Here is a 27112-nt window from a genome sequence, read left to right on the forward strand (position 1 = left end):
TTAGAGCTATGTGGGGGACAGAAATTTCATTTAGTCAAGGATTTTGAAATTCGGCTTCCCTCAGAATTGGAATGAAACCCAAACATTTCAAAATTCTCTGTGAAGGAAAATGTTAAAATTAGTCTTGGATCAAAACACTTTGTTTTAACTTTTATTTTATATTATATAATATAATATTATGCAAAATAAAAATTTATACAAAATGTCAAACTGTTTGGTTTTAAAAATGTCAAAATAGGACATTTTTGTCATTGTCAGACCTTTCTTTTATTCTCCTCAATGAAATTTTTACAAAATTGCCATTTTCATGAAGTGTTTTTGATTTTGGCAGAACTGCACATTCCAACAGAAAATGGTTCTTTCAAAACGTTTCCAACCAGCTTTACTATTTCTGTTCCAAAGTAGAAAGAAATAATCTGTGAATCAGTTTGCAAACTCTAAGCTTTCTAAGGGGTATATAGAATATTTCAGCTTTTATTAATTTGGTTGTTTGTTTTTTACCCCAGGATGCTTTTGAGATACTGGCTGAAAATTACGAGTTCAGAGAAAATGAAGTACCTTGCCTTGCATTTATGAGAGCAGCCTCTGTGCTGAAATTCCTTCCATTTACTGTAGTCAGAATGGAAGATCTAAAAGGACTGCCCTGCATGGGAGGTGAAATCAGAAATGTCATTGAGGTAATGAAACAGTGAATTCCCTGCTAGATGTTTCTTTTACAGCTCTAATTTTTTTAGGGGCCAAAGGGGGTCAAGATGTTTGTTAGTGGGGATAACTCTAATACAGGAGAAACAAAGTTATGTTATATTCGTTACAGTGTGTATGGTAATAACCATTGTTTCATGTTCTCTGTATATATAAAATCTCCCCACTGTATTTTCCACTGCATGCATCCTATGAAGTGAGCTGTAGCTCACGAAAGCTTATGCTCAAATAAATTTGTTAGTCTTTGAGGTGCCACAAATGCTCCTTTTCTTTCAGTGACTTCTGTGTATCTTTTATAATGATCTGACTTTTTGTGCATTCCTTAAATTTACAATAAACATTACCTGTCACAGAACCATTCCTAATGAATTAAGGCAATTCAAGAATAAATAATGAGATACCATGTATAGTGTGTTGCTTTAAAATACATTCTCTCATTTAAATGACTTAATACCTCTTCATATATGACTTGTTCTGCACAGTACTTGGCAACATCATTTTGTTAGTTTAATGCTTTATTGAAAATATTGTTTTGGCAAAACCTATACATATTTTAGTAATTTAGGCACAGATTCATAGAAGTACTTTTGTGCCTAAATCCCACTGATACCTAAATACTTTTGTGAATCTGGGCCTTAGTGTTAATTTCTCCCCCTCTCCTACTTACAGAAAAGCCTTTCATCCAGGTGAGGGGCAAACTCCACATTCTTGTTGGAGCCTTGAGAATCTCCTACATTTTTCATGGCTTTAGTTTTTGGCCCTTTCAGGACCCCATGTCTCAGCCACTATTATTTCAGGAGACAATAGAGCAGAATGCTGTAGTTATCCGGAGAGGTCACTGCTGAACGTTGTGATTCACTCTGTTTCCCTTTTCCCCTTTCCTTCATGGGGTGAGAATATTGCCGCTACAATGCTCTTAGTCTCTGCTGGCCTGGGGACTGGGAATTCAATTCAGATCTCCAGCACAATGGAATGAAGTTTTCGTTTTTACACTGAGAAAATTATATATATATATAGCCACAGTGCTTCTGGGTTTGTTTGTAATAAACTATCAAATGCTGAAAATATGATTTTCAGAACAGCTCAATGAAAAGGAGTACTTGTGGCACCTTAGAGACTAACCAATTTATTTGAGCATAAGCTTTTGTGCATGTGAAATAATTGCAATCTGATAGACAATTGGGGAATAACTTGATGCCCAATTGCTAATAATGCGGAGTATTTTTTGTGGACCAAATCTTTACTCCATTCTTGAGTTAATGGAAGTTTTGCTTAAGTAAGGATTGCAGGATTTGGTCCTTTAGGAATAAAACAAGGGTGCTCTCTCTCTCATGCTCGCTCTCTCTGCTGATAAGAGTTCCCACTGGACTATTATATTACAGTTAAATAATTTCAGAGTAAAAAGTAACCTATTACTGTATGTACAGGAGATTATTGAAGAAGGAGAGAGTTCTAGAGCTAAAGACATGTTAACTGATGAACGATACCAATCATTTAAAGTAAGTATATTTTAGTCTTAGTTTTGTTGTAGTTGCTTAAAAGTGTGTGATCACTTTTTTCATGAGGTCTTGGGTTCTCATTTACTATGTCTAAGTATTTAGTTAGACTTTATAATAAAGGAGCACTAGAAGTACGGAATTTTGTTTAATTCAGTGAAAGAGCAGCACTTAAAAATAGAGACTGATAGAGTAAGAGAATAATTTTGAATCAGTTATCCTTCATCTTCTAATTAATGTGATGCAATGTAATTTACTATTGAACTTCAATTAAAGGGTAATTTTCTCCCCAAAATTGATGTAATATACCCACTTTTTTCCTTAGGCTTAACCCAATGTATTTTTGGTTCATTAGTCATGATTATGGCACAGCACAGCCTTATTCTGATCTTATAAAAATGTCAAGTTGAGGGTGATGATTAAGATCTATCTTTCATTCTGCTGAAGCATGCCTCACAGGGAGAGGAGGCACGGATGGAGGGAAGGCTTTGTTAGCAGGCTACTTCTAGATTCAGAAGTACATGACCATTCAGCTTGAATAAAAAGTAGATCAGAATCAGATGAGGTAGTAGAACAGTTCCCATTTAGTGAACTTTCAGTACATTCTCCACCAGAGAGGCTCTCTATTTCAGTATTTCATCTCTGAGAAAATTTTAATTTGATGGGTGTGTCTTTCCACGCATAGCACCCTTTGGTATCATATAGTATAAACAAGGGGTAGAGTGTTTTTTTGCTAACACCCACCTTAGCTTGTTGCTAAAAACGTTGTTCTAGTTAAGGTGATGATATAAGGACACAGGTGAAGAAGATAAGCTGTCTGGGGCCAATACTGGTCACATAGGTTATGTCTACACTGCAATTAGACACCCACAGCTGGCCCATGCCAGCTGACTCAGGCTTGCAAGGCTCAGGTTGCGGGGCTGTTTAATTGTGGTTTAGATGTTTGGAATTCGGCTGCAACTCGAGCCATGGGAACCTCCCATCTCACAGGGTCCTAGAGTTTGGGCTCCAGCCCAAGCCCAAATGTCTACACCACAATTTAACAGTCCCATAGCCTGAGTTCTCTGAGCCGGAGTCAGATGGCCCGGGCCAGCTGCAATGTAGACATACCCTTAATATACTAAATAAAGATCTTATTGCATTTGTCCAGAAAAGGGTGGAGAGAATGATTAAAGTCTCATTTGAGGAGAGATTGAAAAGAGTGATTCTTTAACTTGGCTATGTCTGCACTACCCCACTGTAGTTTGAACTATAGCAGTGTACACTGAATTGCTGCACTGTGACTCGGCAGTGTGGGTGCTGAGGGTGAACACTAAAAAGTTCCCAGTTTGTGTTAATGTTGTCCTGTCTGAAGGACTATGGCCAGTGAGAGAGTGAGCTGCTGTGCAAGCTTCCCAGCCTGCACTGCTCTGCCAATGTACCTCAATCCTGCCCTGCAACCCCACTATAACTGTAATGCTGGCCCTCTCTTGCACACAGACTATCATTCTGAATGATTCCAACCTGTGTGGTAGTTTTGTGATGCATGCACATGTCCACTGAGAAGTAGGATAAGACTACAAAACTCCGGGCCAAAATTTGTGTGACTGAAGCCTGTATTTTAAGTGAGGTCTGTAGAGGTGAATACTAGTGCACACTAAGCCAACGGGCTACCTATCATGCTATGGGTTTTTTAATTACTAACAAACCAAGCAATATATAAATATAATTTTTTTTTAGTTAGCAAATTGCAACAACGTTATATGGTTATTCTTTGAGCAACTCAGACTGTACAGCACGTGTTTAGCTGTACACAATATGAACGACAATGCATTTTATTGACATTAATTCTTGTCAATACTGAAATAAACTGTGGTACAGTGGGAGTAAATGTACAATGACTTTTACCAACAGAAGCTCAGTACTGACCAGATATACAATAGTGAAAATGGAATATTTATAACCCAAGAGACCCTTAGGCAGTGAACTTCATGGCTCTAACTTCAGTGAATGCTAAAGAACTGCAGTTTGTAGAGAATAAAAGTTAATTTTGTTTTCCTTCACTGACAATAGAGTCCATTTACTACTGATCTCTAACCATTGCTAAGCATTAATAAAGTTTCTTTGAATCATTCTATAACCAGTAACAGACTCTTTTGAAAATGCAACACTAGTAAAAATGTTAAAAGATAAGAATCTAAATGATTTTTTAAAATGAGATTGAAAATGTAATCATATTCCCTTACAAACACCCATGTTCCAAACAAAGAATAGGTAATCTTATCCATTACATACAACATGTAGGGTAATTCTTATTTAAAATTATCCAGATTTCCATCCTTCCCTTTTCTTTATCTTAATTACTTCCAAAGAATTAATCTCATTAGAAAAAAACACCTGATAAAATTAGCATGGTCTGAATTCAAAGGTTGTAGATTCAATGGAAAGAGAAAATTGTGCAGTCACTCATCAAATCTATGAATGTGCAATGAAATCGCTCAGAGATACAATATTGACAAATTGAGTATGGAGAACATATTCTTTGGGAAAAACCTGGAGGTTCTCTCTCCACTTTCATATCACAATCCATCTGAGAGATTGAGCGACTGAATATTGCTTATATTTTAGACATTTTGCTCTACATCCTTTTCTTGAAACAAAATTGATGTACAAAATTACTTAGCAATGGATGGAAGTGAAACATACTAAAATTCCATTTACTTGCCTTATTTATAGATTTACAGGCCTTACTCAGGAATGGCTGATACAAACCTTGATGTTGTAAGTGGCACAACAAAGTCATAAGACATGTTTCTCTTGTGCATCTTACTGTTATGTATAAATGTAGGTTTCTTTGAGCATCTTGATATAACTGTCTGGTTTGTAGTAAAAGAGTATATTGGCTTAAACTGGGAGCAGAAAACAAAGGGTTAAATGGCAGAATTAGCATAAATAGACAAACCGAGAACACTGATTTATAAATGGAAAATATTCAGCATGTACCTTGAAAAATCAGATACTCTAGTTGGACCTACAAGCTGGTCTAACTTGTTTTTGTAGTTCTGCCTTGATGATCTCAATTGACATTGACCACATTGAGTAATATTTGAAGTAGCCATAATGTGTTTGTATTTCATAATACATTTAACACTACATAAATTTTTGTCTTTGTTTACATTCATATTGTGTTTTTAATCGTATGGATTTAATATTCCTGTAATAGCATGGCCCAGAGGATTCCTAAAAATGTACTTCCCAAAAGTAATAATTTCTGGCATAATGGCAGCAACTTTATTTAATAACCAACCAACCAACCAGAATATAAGCAAATGGAGGAGGGGAATGAACATCACACTTTGATGCAAAGGCTGCTATAGCACTCAACCTGACCTTGAGCAACCTTGGTCCTGACTGGTAGATCCCAAAGTCAAAACTGTCAGAGAAAGAATACCGGTCTGGACAAATAGCTTGCACTAAACTATACTTCACCCTTGTAGAGAGGGATAGAGCCACCACTGAAACAGACTCCAGTCCATCATTTCTGGTTAATCTTATGGTCCTAGCTACATATTGAATACCACCATTCTGGGAGATACATAAAACCCTCCCCTATCTACCATCTCAGCTCAAACCACCAAATCTCTTTTCCTGCAAAGATTTTGTCTGCTCCCAAAGGTGTGACAGGACGTAGTGTAATGTGGGGGTACATGGATGTGAATGGAAAAAATAATACGATGGTTAAACAATGTAAGAACATTATGTGTTTATCAATTACAGTATACAAAGGTTAAAGATCATCCACTTGCCCGGAACCCCCCACTCCCACTACAGGAGAGTGATTGGGATGAAAGGCCTTTCTGTAGCAGCAGGAGAACCTCAATGACCCTTTGCTTCTCCCTCAGTTCAGCCTAAAGGGGTGGAGAGTCAGTCTCCTCCTTCCTGGCCAAAAAGAAAAAGCTGCTTAGAGCTGGAGGAGCACCCAATGGCAGATCCTGAATCAAAGCTGGGCTAAGATTGTTCAGGAGGGGTAAGAAACTTCCCTGGCATAAATCCAGGGGACCAACCCCATCAAGCCTTTTCCAGATGATCACTGTCCTTTGTCTGCATGAAGGGTAAGGGGATGAAGGGGTAGGGGGACAGCTCAGCTGAGTTAGATACAATATGAGATGCAGCTTGACTTGGTAGATAGCACTTTCTGGCATTTTTAGTAGAAGAAATATTTGTCAGTGCTGGGATGACTCATGTGAGGGCTGCAGGACTGGCACTGTATTTACAATGGGCAAAGCAAAAATAAATTTGCCTCTTCATTTGTGTTTGAGTCCCTTCTTAGACAGTGTTCAGCATCAAGTGCAAATTCTTATGTTTCTGTAAGACACCTTTTCAGATATTGATAACTGCTCTATGTACTTACCCTCTGTATCCACAGTTCTGTCTTGTGGGCATTGAGATCAATTTCCATCAATTTAGTCCTTACAGAGCCAAAATGTTCTCACTGACTCCATCTCCTGGGAGTGCAGTGGCACCAAAATCAGGAGATGTACAAGCAGCAGCTTGTAGTTCAGAAACAGTAAAATCAGGATGTCACTAGGTCCTGGTCTACACTAGGACTTTAGGTCGAATTTAGCAGCGTTAAATTGATGTAAATCTGCACCTGTCCACACGATGAAGCCCTTTTTCTCGACTTAAAGGGCTCTTAAAATCAATTTCCTTACTCCACCCCTGACAAGTGGATTAGCGCTTAAATCAGCCTTGCCGGGTCGAATTTGGGGTACTGTAGACACAATTCGACGGTATTGGCCTCCGGGAGCTATCCCAGAGTGCTCTATTGTGACCGCTCTGGACAGCGCTCTCAACTCAGATGCACTGGCCAGGTAGACAGGAAAAGAACCGAGAACTTTTGAATCTCATTTCGGAGACTGCGGGAACTGAGGGATAGCTACCCACAGTACAACACTCCGGAAGTCGACGCTTGCCTCGGTACTGTGGAAGCACTCCGCCGAGTTAATGCACTTAGAGCATTTTCTGTGGGGACACACACACTCGAATATATAAAACTAATTTCTAAAAAACCGACTTCTATAAATTCGACCTAATTCCGTAGTGTAGACATACCCTCTAAACAGAAAAGGAGGACTTGTGGCACCTTAGAGACCTTTTCTTTTTGCAAATACAGACTAACACGGCTGTTACTCTGAAACCTCTAAAACAGACAATGTGGAAGCAGTTCTTCTCCTTTATGCTAGGAAGTCAATGGAGTGCCGGCTTGGAAGAGGTTTTCTGTTGTTGTTTTTTTTAAATTTATATATAAGGTTACTGTTTATTACTTAATGTATCACTTTGAATGGTGAAAAAAGAGTAAGTATAGTTGCTTAGTACAACTGAAAATCCTACATATTTAGCTAAATCATGCCAAGATGCTGCTGGTTTTTTTTAGATTTCATGTTAATGAAAACTGTTCAGGTATCATAACTATTTGGTTGCATAGGGTAATTGTGAGGAAAGAAAAGAAAAGAAAAGAAGAAGCTACACCCATACAACAAATCCAGCGAGGATGAATATTGCCCTATGTTTTAGTTGTACACACAAATCTATTGGTTTTTTACTTTGTTAACCCATTGTTCTTTTTGAAAGCAGCACTGTGTTGTCTCAGCAGATGTCTGCAGTTACACTAAAATGTATATTGTTCTGTTTACTTTAGCTGTTTACTTCTGTCTTTGGAGTGGGATTGAAGACATCAGAAAAATGGTACAGAATGGGTTTTCGGACGCTGGAAGAAGTAAAAGCTGACAAGACCCTGAAGCTATCAAGGATGCAGAAAGCAGGTAAAACCCCCACTAAAAGATTGGTGTTTAAGTACTTTAATGCCTTTAAAACAGCATGAGTTAGAGTAGGTTATAGAAGTGGTTCTTAACCTTCAAGACTACAGGAGTATGGTTTGTCTTGTGTAACCCAAGTTGTTGGTGCTCTATAAAAGTCTGCCAGAAGTGAAGCACAGCCTTAGGAAGGATGGCTGTGATCACCCTGTCTCAGGCCAGGAGCTTGAGTCCAGGACTGAGGGCAAGGAACAGTCCTGAGGGAAAAAGACTCAGAGAGGTCCAGGATCTACAGTGGGAAGAAGTGAAGGGCTGAAGGAAGCCTGGTACAATCAAAACACAACTCCAGGAAAGGAGGGCTGTGGAACCCTGCCCCACAGGAAAAGAAGTTTGAGCCCAGGATTGGTATTTGGGAAAATATGGTAGAAAGGACTTTCTCGATCAGGCCAGGCTGATACATAGGAAGAGGCACTGGGAAGGAAAAAGAGTGAATTTGAGTTATGGTACACACAGCCCAGTTGTTCAGGGCTCCCAGGGTTGGGAACCCTTAGCTGAAGTTGCATGTGGGTTTCCCCCACCCATGTAACCAACCTAGTAAAGCGTACAGCAACCTCTGCTGTTAATGGGGAGGAAGAAAAGACTGACTGGAGCCAAGGGATGGTTGGAAACTGAGCCCAGGAAAAGAAGGGTCAAGACTATGCAACAGGACAAATGCTTATAGGAAGGGCTGTGCATCATTTTTTATACCTGGGGCAGAGTGCTGAATCTTTTCAGAAACCAATCTGTGCTGAAGGCTGAGAGAACCATCATGGATGAGGGGAAACTGAGGCAAGGTGACTGCAGCTTCCTGGTGCACCACAAGGGGGCATGTTCTGCGATTGCTTCATGATCCATACACCAATACCCCTTTTCTTAATGCACACAGGTGTGTCATTTTTTCCCCAGACTATATTAATCTGCCTCCCATTCTCATTCTGTTTGTGGATCTCTGTTCTTGGAGTCAGTGGCAATTTCAATACCTCTGACTTTTTCTATTTTAGTTAGAAAACTTAAATAATTCAATGTTTTTAGTATGTCTGTTCCTTATAGACTGCAACTAAACTTTATTTGGATTGTAAGTTTGCTAAGTAACTTTAAGGGAACTTCCTCATTGGAAGGTTGTTGCAAACTCAGTCAAGCCAATTTTAACACTGTTTGTTTCTGCAGAAAAGCCCCTCAATTCCCCTTGAAATGGAAAAATTTAGACCCAGGTGTATTTATGCCAGAGGTGTAGCCTCTGGGATTTTAAAATAAATTTTGGTTTGGTTTTAAAATACACTATATATTCCAGTCATCAATACCTCTGAAGCCAGCTCTCCTTTAGCTTGAGTAGCAGAGACCTGAGCTTTGGTTGCTCTAGGTCCGGGGTTTGACTCCTCCTCACTGATTGTGATATTGGCCCCAGTTCATGATACACAGTAACAATTTTTGAGAAAGCCAAACTATGTTCTCCTTTAAAACTGGTTGCTGAAATGCTCTGACTGGAGAATGCAGGGTGCTTTAAAATTCTTCTTATAAACACAACCAAAACTTTTTTTTCTGAACTGGCATACGTTTATCTGGATACACTCTTTTTTTCCAATTCCAAGTGACATGAGGAGCTTTCTCCACACACACACACTTTCATCTCAAGTGGTAAAAGCCTCTGCTTTCACTTCCAAAGGTCCCAGGTTTGGTCACCTCGTGGATTTGTGCATTAGGGAACTTTCAGTTTGTGCCGGGGGGTGGGGGGATCCACACAGACTGTTAGTGCACAACATGGTATTGTGTGCTAGAAATTACACCCTAGCTGGTGCTCACTAATGTACTATTTAGACAAACCCCAACATGCACAATATGGTGACCCTCACATAGATGTGCCCTGTGCTGGGTGCACTTCTTCTATCATTCTTTAAAGCTCACCTATTTTCAGACACGCTAATGCTACTGATTATTTTAATGTGATTTAAATGTCATTGTTAATATAATCATTACTACAATAAAGGATGCATGGATCAAAAGGTCTTATCCCTGTCCAAATTATGTCCAGACATGAGTGGCCCCCACCACCAGGGCTCCAGTCCAGTCCTCTCCTTTCCCAAGCCTCTAAAACACGAAGGGTGAAGTCACTCAATGGGAGTTCTCCCATTTTCTTTCACAGGGGCCAGGATTTTACAAGTAGCAAATCTTAACTTTCACTAACACCAGAGGCTGCTGTAGGCTTTGTAGAAGTTGATCAACTCTCAACCCCTTATAATGCTGAAAGCCTTAGATCAGCCCAACTTACAGAACCCTTGAAGACACCTGATCTCTAATATCAACCATTCCTAACTACCACTTCTTTTGTGACCTAAAAAAACAATCCAGCCTCTTCTCATGTCCCAATGACACTTTTCTCCTAGCTCCCCAAGACCAACCAGAACCTTTTCTGTTCTTGCTGGTGCTTATCTCCTAACCACCCTTGCTAGTCTCCATCCACCCGCCTGGTGCTCAGCAATGGAACTTCTTTGGTGAAGCCAGAGATTCATTCCCCATCAAGAACCTGGAGCTTCTAAGGAAATCTGCTAGTGATGTTTTTCCTTTGGGGAAAGTTAATAGAGTCAATAAATCTATCAGTAAGTTCTCCCTGGTTTGTTCTTGTAAAAAGTAGAAATTTCTTGAGCTGACTCTGAAGAGGTAGAGCCATATTTGGAAGTAATGTTGAACTAAAACATGCTGCTCATAGATTATAAGGCCAGAAGGCACCATTATGATTAGTCTGAATTCCTTATATAACACAGACCATGACATTTTACCCAGTACTTCCTACATCAGGCTCATAACTTCTGGTTGAAGTAAAACGTATCTTAATTGGGGTCAGCTTAGGAATCCCATGCCTTTCATGCAACTTGAGTGTTTTTGACTTGCTGCTGAACAGTTTATTATCTGCCTTATCTTTAGCTTGCTTAATTATATGTATATTTTAATATTTCATTCAGATCAATACTTTTTTTAACTCATGTAAAATTACTTTTAGGATTTCTCTACCACGAAGACCTCGTTAGCAAAGTATTTAAGGCAGAAGCAGATGCAGTAAGCTTGATTGTTAAAGATGCTGTACGGACATTTTTACCAGATGCTTTAGTGACCACAACTGGTGGCTTCAGAAGGTAAATAGAATAAATAATTTGGGACTTCCTGTCTTCCCCCCATACATACACAAAATGCTGATTTCTGAGCTGTAGAGAGCAAGCAAAGAAAATAAATGGGAGCGTATGAAAGTTCGTTTCTAATAGTTAATAGTGTAAAAAATCTACATGGACAAATCCTAGGAAGCAAGACTTTTTTGATCACATTTCCAAGGGTTTCAACTCTGAAAAGTACAGATTCTTGGTTTATCATTATAAAAATCTATTAGCTTACAAACAAACTACATACAAAAAAGATGAAGTGATATGTTTGTATTGCACATTATGGTATCACATAGGATTTTCCATGCTTTTTATTGTTGAAACTAAATTCCCATACCTGAAAATGGTACAATAATAGAAGTTTTACGCTTTAAAAAAGGCCTTTAATGTGTGATTGAAGGCAATGAGTTTTCCTTGTTGATACTCATTCTTATAAACTTGGTTGGGGAGAAGAAAAGGTGGCAAGAAAGAGCCCAGTATCTGCAGAGGTAGACATGGTGTGCTTGTTGACCTGAGAGAACAGTAATTTTTGGGTAGCTAGGTGATCTTGGAATTTCCTACCTGTCTGGTTATTTTCCTCTAAGCTTTTGAATGTAGGGAGAACATATGTGAAATCAACGGAAAACAAATCTCACCACCCTAGTAAATCAAAATTAGTACCTGAATATTCTCTCTAACATCACAAACTTGGGTGAAATCCTGGTCCTACTAAAGTCAAAGTCCCATTGGCTTCAGGGGAGCCAGTACCTCACCCAGATCTCTTCCCAAGCACTAACACTTAGTACTTAATGTACGTAGAGCTACAAACTACTATATCAAACAAACCACTCTAGAAAAAACAAAAATCCAAATCCCAAATAAAATATTATCCTAGGCTTACATAATTAATCTGCACAACCCTCCTTTAAAATAGGTTTATTCTCAATTTGAAGTTCTGGCAGATGGAAGTACAAGTTAGTTAAGTGACTTTCCTAAAGCCACACAGCAAGTTAGTGGTAGTATTAGGACTACAGTGCAGAAGTTCCTGGCTTCTAGCCCCAAGCTCCACTAATAGATGCTGTTCCTTACAGCATTGTTATAAAACTAAGTTTAATTATACAAGTGAATATTCACTAGCACCAGAAATTTAAATCTACTGTGTTGTTTGTCTGTTTTTCAAATCTTTCTTTCTGACTGGCTAGCAGTGTAAGAGTACCTGCCAGAAAAATGGTAATTAAAAAGCTCTTCTTGGACTTAAAACATGCTCTGCACTTCTCTCAAATCTCTTTTCTTTACAACTACAGGTAAAGCTGCCATGCAAAGAGAGGAGAAGGAGAGAAATTAAATTTTGTTAATCATAGGAGCCAGAATCATGCAACTGAGAGCATGTAGGTGGTCTGTTGCACTCATGCAAGGCACCTTGGGAGTCCTCATAGGGCTCCACACATCCACCTGTATGTTATCAGTTACAGGATGAGGGCCTAAAATAGCTCACAAGTTACTGGTGCCATCACCATCACCTTTGTGCCATCTCCTGATCCCTTTTATAATTATGCCCTACATCTGTAATGCTAATAGTAAAAATATACGCTACATAGTACGTAGATATATTGTATATAATGGAGAGGTGGCCAAAGTGTGACTTGTTGCCCATATGCGAACCATGATTAGAATGCTGCAACAAGATTGAGTATTACATTCTGCGATCTCTAGTATCTGCATGCTGCACTTCCATGTCTAAGATGATTGTGACTGCAATCTGCTCAGTTTGATGCAAATTAGTCATGTACCTTGTGTTCCTGGTAAGCTTTATTATTTACACATGCACCTTGCTAGGGCAGAATTATGGATATAAAACTGTCACAGTTGTAACAATCACTGTTTCTTCTGATGTGATGTATGCTTGGGGCTTTTTGGTAACATAGATGTTTGCAATGTGTGAGTCTCACAGATTCAGATGTAGGCCTGTTGCACTGTTCATTCTTTACGAGGCTCCTTTGTGCTTTTGTAATGGTCATTAGACTTTATATCTTTAAATGGTTATATAAAGATGTACAGGTGAATTATACAGAAAAGTATGTGGTGAAGTCTTGAGAGTGATCCTATCAACAATGCCTAAAGGACTCAGGAGCACAAAATTCCCCCTCCCCACAACAGTAGCCTACCAAACTACAGGGAATAAATGATAGATTGTAGGATCTTTGAACACTGTTCATTTTTAAATTGGATTGACAAATGTATTTAGCGCATATATATTTTGGTTACTGAGATACCATGATGGCTGTATAACAGTGAGTTTTCCCCAAACTCTCTCTTTTATCTGTATGAGGTGGTAGTGGTCAAACGTATTGCACTGGGTTGTAGTAAGAAATAAGAACCATTAGCTCAAGACCTCTTACAGAACAATTTCAGTTTGTGACTCCTTATTTGTTTGGGTTTCTTTGTTCTGTATGTATAGATTTAGCACATTTTAAAAAGGTAGACAGGCTTTATTAGTCATCTGGCTTTGTGCCAGGGATTCTCCCAAAATACATCCAGTATATTACAAACATACCACAAACACATGATTGCGTGAGGTCTGAAAGTTCTGAATAACATATTCACCCCATAGTGCACTGATTCCTCTTACTGTGTAGCTATGTATCTTAGATATATAGTGTTGGAGATAAGAAGCAGATAAGTATCTTGCTCCAGGAGTGTGTGTGGTGTGCAGTTGCAGTGGTGGGGAAATTAGGGTATGTCTACATTGCAGTGAAAGACCTGAGAGACCGCTCTGGCTGACTCAGGGCAGCTGACCTGGGCTGAAGCTGTGAGGCTAGAAGTGTAGATGATCAGGCTCAGGCTGGAGCCTGGACTCTGAGACCCTTCCCCTCCACAGGGGTCTCTGAAACTGGGCTCCAGCCCTAGTTGGAACATCTACACTGCTATTTTTAACCCTAAAGCCCAACCCCTCTGCTGGAGTCAGCTCATGTGGGCTCTGAGATTCTGTGCTGCAAGTGTTTTATCACAGTGTAGAGGCCAAGGGTCTATGAAATGGCAAGCCCTGTTCATCACAAGTAAACATGGAGAGGAGATTACAAGATATCTAACAAAAATCACTGGAATCCTTTAGTAATGAGCAATTACATTGTTTGGAGGTTCAACAGGGGGATATAAGCATCTGACTGACTTAAGGCTGGGGATATTTAATGAGCTGCCTTTTTTGTTAGATTTCTGGTATTTCTTGGTTCGACCTACTTTGCAAATGCCATGTAATCAGGTATTTCAGTATTTGTCCTGGCCAAAAATAGGAGGTGGAGACATGTGAAAATCAGTTTAGCATCATTTTTCAAACATCATAAAAGGTTTGAGATTTGAGCTAATATTCAACTCCAACTCATTTCAGCTTATTTTACTGGAACCCATTTGCACATCCTAACAGTGTGCATTTTGTTATGTTGGCTGCCATCAGTCACAGACCTGGGTAAAGTCTATGGGTATACTAAGCACCATTCATTCAGGCTAAATGAAGGAACAATTAAATCCACCTGTGTGTGGTGATAGCTGAAACAATAGAAGCCACTTCCCTGCTGTGCTGTCTAACATAGGTCAGTCAGCTGAGAGTATCTTCCTTGTGAGTATGCTGCAGGCTTTGTACTTTAGGAACCCAGAGTGAGATCAGGGCTATATTTAAACCACAACCCTCTTCATTAGTTACATGACAAGATGGCTACTACAGACTCTGTGCAGACTCTGTGTCTGCATCATGTACATTCCCTTGCAATGGGAAGCCCCTGATGATTATGCATGACTAATTTTAAAGAGATAGTGCCATGATATACCACACGCTTATGGTACAGGTCAGCCTGAGCAAAATCTAAGCCACGTGGGAGAAGTTAAAAATTCTTTTCTGTTAGGACACACTTTTCCGGGTGAGAGCGAAACACAAATTGCAGTGCTGAAATAAAAGGGTAAATTTAGAAATGGAACAACTGCACTTAAAGAATGAGTAAATCATGCTTCTACACATGCTGTCCATAGGAATGCATTTTGTCGTCTATCTACTGATTGCCGAGCAGCTCCATGCTAGACAGAGAAGTGTTGAGGAAGCTGATAGCACCATATAAAGATGATAGAATGTGTTACAGGAAGGACTTGGGTTTGTGGTGCAGCATACTTGAATTAGCATAACATTAAAATAATAAAATGATCATGAATAATATAGCTCTGATTAAATGTTCGACACATGTATAAAAATTTTCTTGCCCTATTATCCTGAAATCTAAGGGCCAAATACTGAGAGGAACTAGGCACTCTTAGTTCTCATTAGTTGCAGTGGGAGTTGAAAGTATGCAACTCATCTCAGAATTTGACTAAGTTAAAACATCATGTGATATTGGGGTGGGGACAGGGAAGACAAGTTGCTGTAAAATGATATTGTTAGATTGATTTAGTTAACAGTGTGCGTGTCTTGAATACCTGCTAAGAATAGAGCAGTATATAAGCTGGGTGGGTGTATCTTGTCACACATCTTTTAAGTGAGACCTATAACTGAGTTCCTTATAACTTCTGTAGTCATTAAAAATCCCACTGCTCCTTATTAAGAGACTTCTGTTAGTAACAGTGTATCTCATATATAAAATGAGATGAGATATCTCAAGTAATGAGATGCTACTATTGGCGGTATAGGTGTTAGTGCTATTATTAATGCAAGACTATTAATAAAAAATGAGATTTTTAATGAACACAAGGAACTCAGATTTAGGTCTCAAACAAAAAGTTCCAGCAGCACAATGTCCCCTAACACCATGTTGGAACACTTGTTCAACAAAGACTCAGAGAAAGTTGTCACGTGGTGAATCACTAACATCACATACTGCAGCATCTTGGATTTTCATTGATTTGGTTTAGCTGATGAAATGACTAAGTGACTCAAGATAAAACTTCAGTTGTCATTCGTTCTGTGCAGTACGTTTTGAAGGTGGGGTTATATGAGGGTTAGGTGTGCATGGGCAAAGGGAGTTTTTGTCTTTTGTAGGGGACTCAGTTCTGATGGCCGTTTAATTGTATTTTTGTTTATATAATGTGTCAGGGAAGCGCCTGGAACTCTGGGTAGGCATCCCTTTTAATTATTGTAAAAATCTAAAAAAGTCCAGTAGACACAAAATATGTAGGAAAAGTGAAATTGGAGTTTTGATATTGGATTCAGCCCACTATGAAGTCACATTCTGAACATTAAACACACACACACACAAAATCAGACCTAAAGATCTGGTATCTGGGTTAAGCAAGTGACTTTGTTATTGTATAATTCAGTTATGTAGTTCGTGAATGAAGACACCTTGGTTTCTGAACATTACTGCTCTTCACACAGTAGATGGGTGCTTTGTACATTGTAAATGCAGATGCTGTACAGCGTATCCATAGAATCAGAATGCTTTTCCATCTGTCTACTACCATACTACCAACATGTGCTCTTCTCACACTAGCTCAGAGCATGGAATTAGTTCCAGATACTTATACCAAAGCAGAGACTAAAACATAACTCCAGGCTCCTAAACCCAGAGGAAGGCTCCATTAGAAGACTACAAAGAAATTAGCCCAGAAAGGGAAGATATTAAGAATCAAATTTTAGAAAGCAAGACTCCACTAGCGGAGCTACAAGACAGCTTTACTAGTTTAGTCTGTAGATGTCTCTGTTACGCTCATTCCTATCACTCACGGTAAAAAACAGGCATATACAGCTGAGAAGAATTCAGGCTTACTTCCTCCCATCATGATATAAGTGGTTGTCATTGTGTAAAAAATCATTCAGCTTATTGCTTCTAAAGGTCTGTACAAGTGTTACTATTCTGGCCTTTTGTTTTGAGACTGATATTTTAATGCCAGATTGCATAGACATAAGCGTATAGTGCTTAGTAAAGGAATATTATATTGTAATTTTTAAAGAATAGTTCCTATTCCTCCCCCCACCCCATTTGCATTAGGGTCTAAATCCTTATTCCGTTTTTACTCAGACATTATACAGTCAAATATCCATTGACTGGAGTTTGCCTGAATGTGGACTGAGTAAAAATGGACTAAAGGCCTCAGAAGTTTGAGAAGGATGGTTCAATGGTTAGGGGGCCAGCATGAGAGCTGGAAGACCCTGCCTTCTCTGCTACAGACTTGGATAAGCCACTTATTCTTTCTCCGCCTCAAAGCCCATGAGAATAACAGCAGTTCCATACCTCACAAGGGTGTTACTATGATAAATACATTAAAGATTGTGAGATGCTCAACTTTGTGCTAAAAAGAGTCATAAGTACAGATAGGAATATAAGTGCTAGAAGGCGGGCGGGGAGGTGGGGGGGAGAAAGCAGATTTTGAACACATTTAGGTAAGGTCCCATGGGATGAAAAATCTAAGGGATAAAGGAGTTTGGGAGCGCTGAATTAGAATATTAAAGCCACAACTGCAGACTATCCTAATGAGAAGGGAAGATAGGAAGAATCGTAAGAGGCCAATATGGCTTCCTCAGCAGCTCTTTAATTAGCTGCAAATCAAAAAGCAATCCTACAAAAAGGGGAAACATGGATGAATTGCCAAGGAGGAGTACAAAAGACTAGCACAAGTATGCAGAGACAAAATCAGAAAAGCTAAAACCCAAAATAAGTTCATCTACCCAAGGACATAAAAGGCAATAAGAAGATTCTTTAAATACATTAGGAACAAGGGAAAGACAAAGGAAAGTGTAGCTCCTCTGCTTAGTAGGGAAGATGAGCTAACAACAGATGACATCAGGAAGGCTGAGGTATTTAATGCCTATTTTGCTCCAGTTTTCATAAAAAAGATTAATTGTGATCAGATAAGCAGCAAAAAATATTAACAACAAGGGGGAAGGAATGCAAGCCAAAATAGAGAGCAAACATGTTAAAGAATATTTAGATGAGTTAGATGTATTAGAGTCTGCAGGGCCTGACGAAATACATCCCAAGCTATTTAAGGAATAAGAGGAAGCAATCTTGGAACTGTTTGCAATTCTCTTCAAGGATTCATGAAGGATGGATGAGATCTCAAAGGACTGGAGAAGGACATATGCACAACCTATCTTTAAAAAGGGAAACAAAGAAGTCCCAGAGAATTACAGACCTGTCAGCCTACCTTCAATATCTGGAAAGATACTGGAACCAATTATTAAACAACCAATTTGTAAGTAACTGCAGGCCAGTATGCCTAACTTCAGTACCAGGCAAATTGGTTGAAACTACAGAATTATCAGTTACACAGATGAACACAATTTGTTGGAGAAGAGTCAATATGGTTTTTGTAAAGGGAAATCATGCCTCACTAATCTACTAGAATTCTTTGAGGGAGTCAACAAGCATGTGGACAAGGATGATCCAGTGCAGATAGTGTACTTAGATTTTTCAGAAAACCTTTGATAAGATCCCTCAAAGGCTCTTAAGTAAAGTAAGCTATCATGGGATAAGAAGGAAGGTACAGAAAAGGGCAAGAAAAATTAGGAGTATGGAATAGCTTCCATATGAGGCAAGGTTAACAAGATTGGGAATTTTCAGCTTGGACTAAGGGGAAAATATGATAAAGGTCTATAAAATCATGACAGGTGTGGGGAAAGTAAATAAGGAAGTGTTATTTACTCCTTCTCATACCACAAGATTTAGGGGTCACCAAATGAAATTAATAGTTAGCAAGTTTAAAAACAAACAAAAGGAAGTATTTCTTCACACAATGCACAGTACCAACCCGTGGAACTCTTTGCCAGAGGATGGTGTGAAGGTGAAAAGTATAATAGGGTTCAAAAAAGAACTAGATAAGTTCATGGAGGATAGGTCCATCAATGGCTATTAGCCAGGATGGGCAGGAATGCAAAACTATGCTCTGAAGAGTCCCTGGCCTCTGTTTGCCAGAAGCTGGGAATGGGTGACAGGGGATGCATCACTCTGAAGCACCTGGCATTGGCCACTGTCAGAAGACAGGATACTGGGCTAGATGGACCATTGGTCTGACCCAGTATGGCGGTTCTTATGTACCTAGAGTATAATAGGTTATAAGTAATAGCCAATATGGATTTCTCAAGAACTAATCATACCAAACCAATCTAATTTCCTTCTTCAATAGGATTAGTGGATGGGGGCGAACTATAGACATGATAGATCTTGATTTTAGGAAGACTTCTGACAGTCCCACAGGTCATTCTCATAAGCAAACTAGGAATATGGTCTAGATGGAAGTTCTATAAAGTGGGTGCACAACTGGTTGAAAGACCATGCTCAAAGAGCAGTTATCAATGGTTCAATGTCAAACTGGAAGAGTACATGTAGTGGAGTCCTGCAGGGAGCTATCTTGGGTCTGGTACAATTCAATGTTTTCCTTAATGACTTGGATAATGGAGTGGAAAGTATGCTTATAAAAGTTGTGGATAACATCAAGCTGGGAGGGGTTGGAAGCACTTTGGGGGACAAGATTAAATTTTAAAACATCCTTGTCAAATTAGAGAATTGGTCTGAAGTCAACAAAATCAAATTCAGTAAAGACAAGTGCAAAGTCCTAAACTTAGGAAATAAAAATTAAATGCCCTAATACAAAATGGACAATAATTGAGTAGATGGTAGTAGTACTGCTGAAAAGGATCTGGGGATCGTAGTAGATCACAAATTGAATGAGTCAACAATGTGATACAGTTGTGAAAAAAGGGTAATATTTTGGTTGTATTAACACAAGTGTCTGATATAAAACACAGAAGGTTATTGTCCTGCTCTACTTGGCACTGGTGAGGCCTCACCTGGAGTAATATGTCCAGTTCTGCATGCCACGCTTTTAGGAAACATGTGGATAAATTGGAGACAGTGCAGAGGGGCAACAAAAATGATAAAAGGTTTAGAAAATATGACCGATGAGGAAAAGTTAAACAAACAACTGGTTGTGCTTATTCGTGAGAAAAGAAGATTAAGGGAAGACCTGATAATGGTCTTCAACTATGTTAAGGGCTGTTAAGAGGACTGTGATCAATTGTTCTCCGTGTCCACTGAAGGTAGGACAAGTAGTAATGAGCTTAATCTGCAGCAAGGGAGATTTAGTTTAGGTATTAGGAAAAACTTTCTAAACTATAAGGACAGTTAAGTTCTGGAATAGACTGCCAAAGGAGGCAGTGAAATCCCCATCACTGAGGGATTTTAAGAACAGGTTGGACAAACACCTGACAGGGATGGTCAAGCTTTATTTGATTCTGCCTCAGCACATGGGGCTGGACTTGATGACTCCTCAGGTCCCTTCCAACCCTACATTTCTGTGATATGTTCACTCCACAAATCACCAGAAAAGGTTCAGGTAGCTGGGAGGGGGCTAATTAACCAAACAGGCTGCACTTGGGGGAGAATTAGGGGCCCTAATAGAAGGGGAAGCTCAGCTGAGCAAGTGTAGGCTGGCCAGTGCAAAGCCAGCAAGCGGAGAACAGAAGGGGGCTGCAACAGTAGTAGTCCGCAGTCACTCCCTGGAAGAAGGGAGAAGTGTCTGGAGCTGCAGCGTTAAGTCACTGCAGTTATTCCCTGAGAGGAGGGAGTTTGGGCTTGAAGAGTGATGAGGTGACAGAAGATAGAGCAGAGAGGTAGGAAGGAGTCCAGGGAATTAGCAACAGGGTCTGGGAGCTAACAGACCATATTTGCTAGACATAGGGTCCCTGGACTGGAACCTGGAATAGTGGGTAGGTCCAGGTTCCTCTACCAGCTGCTGGGAAAGTGGCGTAGGACCTGGCCTTGGATTGGAAAACCGTCGGGAGAAGCATTATCACAGCTGATCCAGTTGGACTTTGATGCCCCCAGAAGGGGAGAAACAGACAGCAGACAGTGACCTGGCTGGAAGGCCAAGTCATGAAGAGGGAGTGCACTGAGTCCCAAAGAGCGAGAGGGGATGTAGCGAGAGCAAACAATGGAAGTGGGTGTCAGATCTGGAGAGAGCTAATCCTTTGAGCAGCCAGGAGGAGGTATCCTAACAGTGAGAGAACCCCACGACAGAAACATTTCTATGAAATCTAAATTATGAAGCTGTTAAATACCTTCTTAATAAGACCTTTATAAGCCTGGTGATATAGCTCCTGAAAGGCTATCAGGGAACCCTCTAAGGAGCTAAATCATTTGGCAGCATTCTTTTCAATGCAGGAGAAAGCATTAAAGAAAATATTGTTTGAGAGAGGCTGCAACAGCCTCTTTGGTGATCTTTGTTTGTAAAAACCTACAGTATCAGTACTTTTACCTATGTGATCCACATCCAAAAAGTACACCTCCCCATCCTCATCACCATTACCAGAGGAATGGATGTACTCTTAGAAACAGTCTTACCAATGCTGAGCAAACAGGTTATTTTTAAAAAGCATGTGAAATCAAGACATTAATATTTTTAATCTATGTTAATATAAGTATTTTGGCTTTCTGCCAGAAATTTGTTTCTTAGCTTAAAGTGATTCTCTTTTGACATATTCAGTTTAGGCCCTGTGCCTAAAGAAGCAAGGAGCTCAGATAAAATGGTATAAACCTAGTGAACAAATCTATTGGGTCTGTATCATCTGGATTTAAGGGATCCTTCAGCTTCACTTAAGTTTTTGATGTACTTCAACAGACCTTTAAAAAAAAAAAAAGGTGCACTTACATGGCCTGGGACTGTGATAAGTATTTGCTGCGTAAGAAAGAAATATCTTGAGGGCTTCTTTAAAAAGTCAGATATTTCTGAATTTTTGGCCACAAATACGATGGAATAGTTGTGCCAAAAAATACTTTCATTAATGGAGTCACAGCATTGTATAATGTTGATATAGCTACTGCTTTTGTGGTAATCTTGCCCATGGCCTTTTAGAAATGGAACTGCTAGGAGGGTCCTGTAATCACAATAATGTTACATTGGTGGTGGTTTCTGATAAATGAAACTATGTATATTCTAATTTATTTTGTACAAGAGAGAGAGAAAATATGAAATATACACTTTCCAATCTATTTAAATATCTTGAAAACATTTGTGATTGAACTGAACCATTCATTGGGTCCCAAAGTAAATTCCTTGATAAGGTCTGATAAAAAGGAAGCTCTGTTTGGTACTTTGTGTAGTTGATAAAAGCACTTTTTAGTGGGACCTGTAAGTGTTGCACTGAATTAGTGCATGAGACGGTCTTCCCTGAAGACATAGGTTCAAATCCAGGTTAAATTATTAATATACTGTAGAATGTGCAGTGTCATTCTAATTGCTGTTTGTACACCATAAAAGATTTTCTTTCTGCTCTGGAGAGGTGTAGGAATACAATAGTATTAGATTTTTTGGACTGATACAGTTAAGGAAGGCTTCAGAGTAACAGCCGTGTTAGTCTGTATTCACAAAAAGAAAAGGAGTACTTGTGGCACCTTAGAGACTAACCAATTTGAGCATAAGCTTCCGTGAGCTACAGCTCACTTCATCGGATGCATACTGTGGAAACTGCAGTATTCCACAGTATGCATCCGATGAAGTGAGCTGTAGCTCACGAAAGCTTATGCTCAAATAAATTGGTTAGTCTCTAAGGTGCTACAGTTAAGGAAGGACATCTACTTTCATTAAGTTTTCAGTCAAGATAATCAGCGGAGGTTCCTTATTCTACTCAAGTCTCAGCATTACACAATTTCTTGTCCGTTACATTATACATTGGACATACACATTTCTTTATGCCTTTTCAGTCTAAAGGATTAGGTATAAATCAGGAAGATGTAACCTGTACCCAGATGCTCAAGTTCAATTACGTTGGTTTCTGCTTACTTTCTCCCAGTGCAGTTACAGGGAGGACAACTGTTTTATCTGCTGTTTCTCATTTTGTCAAGGACAAATCAGCTTTAGGGTAGCTTTGAGGCAGTCTGCTCAGTGAACATTTGAGTTGACCAAACTGTTTGCACATTCTCTAAATTTAAACATATCTTAGATGGATTTGGCAGTTCTGTAAGCAACACACTGAAGAGCCTTAGGACATCAACAAACTCAGATTTGCCACTAGTAAACTTTATTCTGCTGTGGATGAGGTTTCCAACTCAAAGTGATCCAATCCATACTAACGAAATATCTTTAGCTTACAGGACTCCTTAAGAAGATAGTAGAGGTTACCACTCCCTTTCTTCTTCCAAAGCTTCCCTAACACTTAAATCATCCATCAGGAAAGAGGAAATCCTTTCCTGGGTAACTACATGATCAACAGAATAAGTTTAAAGGCAATCTTGGTGTCTCCACTGGTGTCATTCAGAGAGTGACCTCTGCCATCAGATCTTTGACTGTTTTTTCCCTTTCATGGCATCCATCACAAATCACCTGTAAGCCATGATGAACTGTGAGAGTGAAGAAAGTATTTGGGAGCCACAGTATCACTATGGACAAAATATGTTCTTAATATCCCTCCAGACAATTCAGAGAGTGGTCATTTGGACCCATAGATACCATTCCCTCAAATCCTTCTGGAACCTACCCAGTTTCACCAGAAGTGGACTATTAAACAGATCTTTTACCCCAACTACATGAGAGTGTCAAAGCCTTAGGCTGGAAGTGATCAGTCCATAACCGTATTATGTAGTTATAATCTCCATATTCTCCAAAGCTATTCCAAACACTAGATCCAGAGTGGTAACAGCAATGGGACCAGGATTTCACTATTTATGTAAAGAGCCGGAAATCACGCAGGATAGCCCTATGGTTGCTATTATAGCCTTGACCTCCCAAATCAGTCCAGAAGGAGCATTGGCATGCACCTTAAAGTCACTGACCACTATCATCCTTGGTATCTCCACCACCACAGTGAGGAACATGAGAAACTCAGCCAGAGGCTCTGTGGTGTAATGGAGGAATTTATGTAGCAACATAATTAAACCCAATGTTATGCAATTCCAGGTTTTGTACATCAGCTAGACACCTTTTATACAATCATAGCTGTGACAATATTTAATTTTAATTCACTTGAAAGAATGACCATGCAACCCCAAAATTGCAGCTTCTCTTTTCAGACAGTGCAGTATGAAGTCTTAGTTGTCCATTGACACATAACCCGATGTATTCTCAGTTTAATCCTACTTTATTATATTGTAAACACATGAAAAATACAGTGGACTAAAATATTAACAAATGCCTGTGCATGTAACTGTTCTAGTATTTGAAATATTCTCAAAATATTCCTAAAGTGAATACAGGAAATATTGTAATAATGTTTTCAACTTGCAAAGGCAAAATTGTAAAGACAGCAGTATAGTACAGGTTACTTGTTACGAGTAACATTATGTACTGCCTTCATGCATTATTTCTTTAGAAATTAAATACATGGTTAAATCAAAAATTCATATGCAGAAACATTGTCTGCATTTAATAAATCTGGTTTGAGGAATCTTACAACTCGAATAATTCAGAATTCAGCTATATGTTAGTGGTAGTTGGCAAGAGTTGTACACAAATAAAGACTGTTCTGGACCACACAGGTACAATCAAAGCTGCAGACAAGGTTAAAGTGAAAGCCAACATGTGCTCAATTAGTATACGTTTCAGAGTAGCAGCCGTGTTAGTCTGTATTCACTAAAAGAAAAGGAGTACTTGTGGCACCTTAGAGACAAATTTATTTGAGCATAAGCTTTTGTGAGCTACAGCTCACTTCATCCAATAATGTGAGCTGTAGCTCACGAAAGCTTATGCTCAAATAAATTTGTTAGTCTCTAAGGTGCCACAAGTACTCCTTTTCAATTAGTATAGAATACCTAGAGCATTTTTAGGAAGATGTCACCATTTCTGTCAAAATTCATGGCATTGCAATTGTTCTTGATCATGTACAACAGGTGGGTTGTCTACTTCTCCACATAGTTATCCTGAAATAATGTAGGAGGGGGAGTTTCTGATTAACCATATACTTTTAAGTTAAATCATACTACTAGTTTGGCAATTATCAGATGCAGAATTGCCTTGGTAGAGTCTAATGCAGTATCTCAAAGAGGGCTGCTAGTGCTAGTGAAATGTAAAAGTTTAAGAGATTGCTTCAAGGAATAAAAGCAAAGCAAGTAGGCTAAAAGGAGAAGGCTGATTGGTTTGTGAATCGGTAATGCAATATGTCTATCTATACCTATTGTGGCAAATTGCCGGCACTACTATGATGGGTCTCACGCTCTCGGGCAGGGGTGGGGGGCAGGGGAGAGAGGAGGAGGGTGTTCAGGGCACCATTTCTTGCCCCTGAACTGGGGTATTAACTGCCCCACTTGTGTCCTAGAGGAGGAGAGTGGAGAGGGCAGGACCCAGGCCCACCCTCTACTCTAGGTCCGAGCTCAGGGGCCCTAGGGATAGCAGTAAACCACTTGAACTAGCAGTTCCTTCCCCTGGGCTACTTCCCTCTCCTGCCCTTCAGCTTGTGGGGCTTCCTGCCCTCCCTATGCACAAACCAGGTGTCCTTTTACCTAGGGTCTTGGTTTTCTTAGCATACCACAGCACTTCTCCAAACTCTCCTCTGCTTCCCTCCAAACTGCACTTTGCTCCAACACCAATCCACTCCATTCCAACTCCTCCAAACTGCTCTTTGCTCCAACACCAATCCACTCTGCTTCTACTCCTCCTCCTGTCTGATTGCAGCAGGGTTTTTTTTTCAGGTGACTGGCTTCAGGTGCTCTAATTGGCTTCAGGTGCTTTAATTAATCTATAGCAAATTTTCTTCCCTCTACAGGGAAGAAAGCTCCTTCCAGCACTCTCCTGCTGCCCTCTGGCAATGCTGTATCACGTATTCCTACCCCCGCTCAACACTGTGGGGTTGTGCTACTTAGGACGAGAGGTCACTTTTTTGTAATTTTTGCTACATAAGGGGCATCCACTTAACAACTCTGGGTTTCTGAATTATATGGCTCTATTTTTAGAATGCCTGCCAGTGCATAAAACTGAACTGTTAATGGCTTTACTAAGACAAATTAAATTTTAATGGCCTTGGTTTAATTTTTCCTCTAGCCTGTTCACATCCTTTTAAATAGCATTAAATGTGATTCAGCAGTCTTCTAATATCTCAGCTGACCTGAATAGCCTTTTTAGATTAAGCAAATCTGATACATTTTAAATAAATAAAGATCTCTTTGATTGGTTAAATGCTGATATTTACAGCTCATTTAGTCCATTTATTGAGAAGCGATGTCAAAAGAACAACGGGATGCACAGAAACAGGACAGAAATAATCATGGTTCTCTGTTGCTTTACAAGTGAATGGAATTCACTGAAGAAACTCCAACTGTTCTATTTAAAATTCATTGTTAATATCAAAGGAAAATGATTTGCTGAGAAATTACATAAATTAAAACCATTTTAAGAAGTATTAAGTGGGAAAAAGTAGCAAGTTAACAATGCAGAGTTCTCATGAGTTTATTTTCACACCTTGCATATGGTCTGATCTCAAAACAGTGTTAGAATGTCCCCTGTGGCCTTTAAATCCATTTATTCTATCCATTTAATCTAATTTGATAAAATTTAATCTTTTCATGGCTAATTTAAGTGCTTATAAAATTATATGCTTATTACTTATGAGAGGTAATAAAATTATGATTATAGTTTTAGAGCACTGCTCTAAACTTTAGTGCATGCAAAAGCATCTTTAATGTTTCCATAATAAAGTTGTTTGATGTTTATTTTAAATTTTGGATGACTTTTTCCATAAATCATAGACCCCTACTGAAATAAAACCTCCACTGTACCTGGGGATGAATGTGGGAAAATACCCTCTGAGCTGTTTTCAGAGTAACAGCCGTGTTAGTCTGTATTCGCAAAAAGAAAAGGAGTACTTGTGGCACCTTAGAGACTAACCAATTTATTTGAGCATGAGCTTTCGTGAGCTACAGCTCACTTCATCCAATGAAGCTCACGAAAGCTCATGCTCAAATAAATTGGTTAGTCTCTAAGGTGCCACAAGTACCCTCTGAGCTGAATACTCAGTATGAGATTCAGCCAAAGCCTGCCTCAGTGTGTTTACCCT

At 39.3% G+C, this 27112-nt stretch overlaps 1 protein-coding gene across 1 annotated transcript in view; it reads left to right on the top strand.

Annotated features, from left to right (window-relative positions):
• The window catches only part of DNTT (DNA nucleotidylexotransferase), a 152889-nt gene that overhangs the window by 51372 nt on the left and 74405 nt on the right, over window positions 1-27112 (top strand). Inside the window, exons 4-7 of the mRNA XM_075130974.1 lie at window positions 507-677; window positions 2130-2201; window positions 7876-7999; window positions 11025-11157. Coding sequence (XP_074987075.1) covers window positions 507-677; window positions 2130-2201; window positions 7876-7999; window positions 11025-11157 — 500 coding nt within the window. The remainder of the gene's footprint in view (window positions 1-506; window positions 678-2129; window positions 2202-7875; window positions 8000-11024; window positions 11158-27112) is intronic.

Source organism: Caretta caretta, chromosome 7 (assembly GCF_965140235.1).
Source record: "Caretta caretta isolate rCarCar2 chromosome 7, rCarCar1.hap1, whole genome shotgun sequence".
NCBI classification, from domain to species: domain Eukaryota; kingdom Metazoa; phylum Chordata; order Testudines; family Cheloniidae; genus Caretta; species Caretta caretta.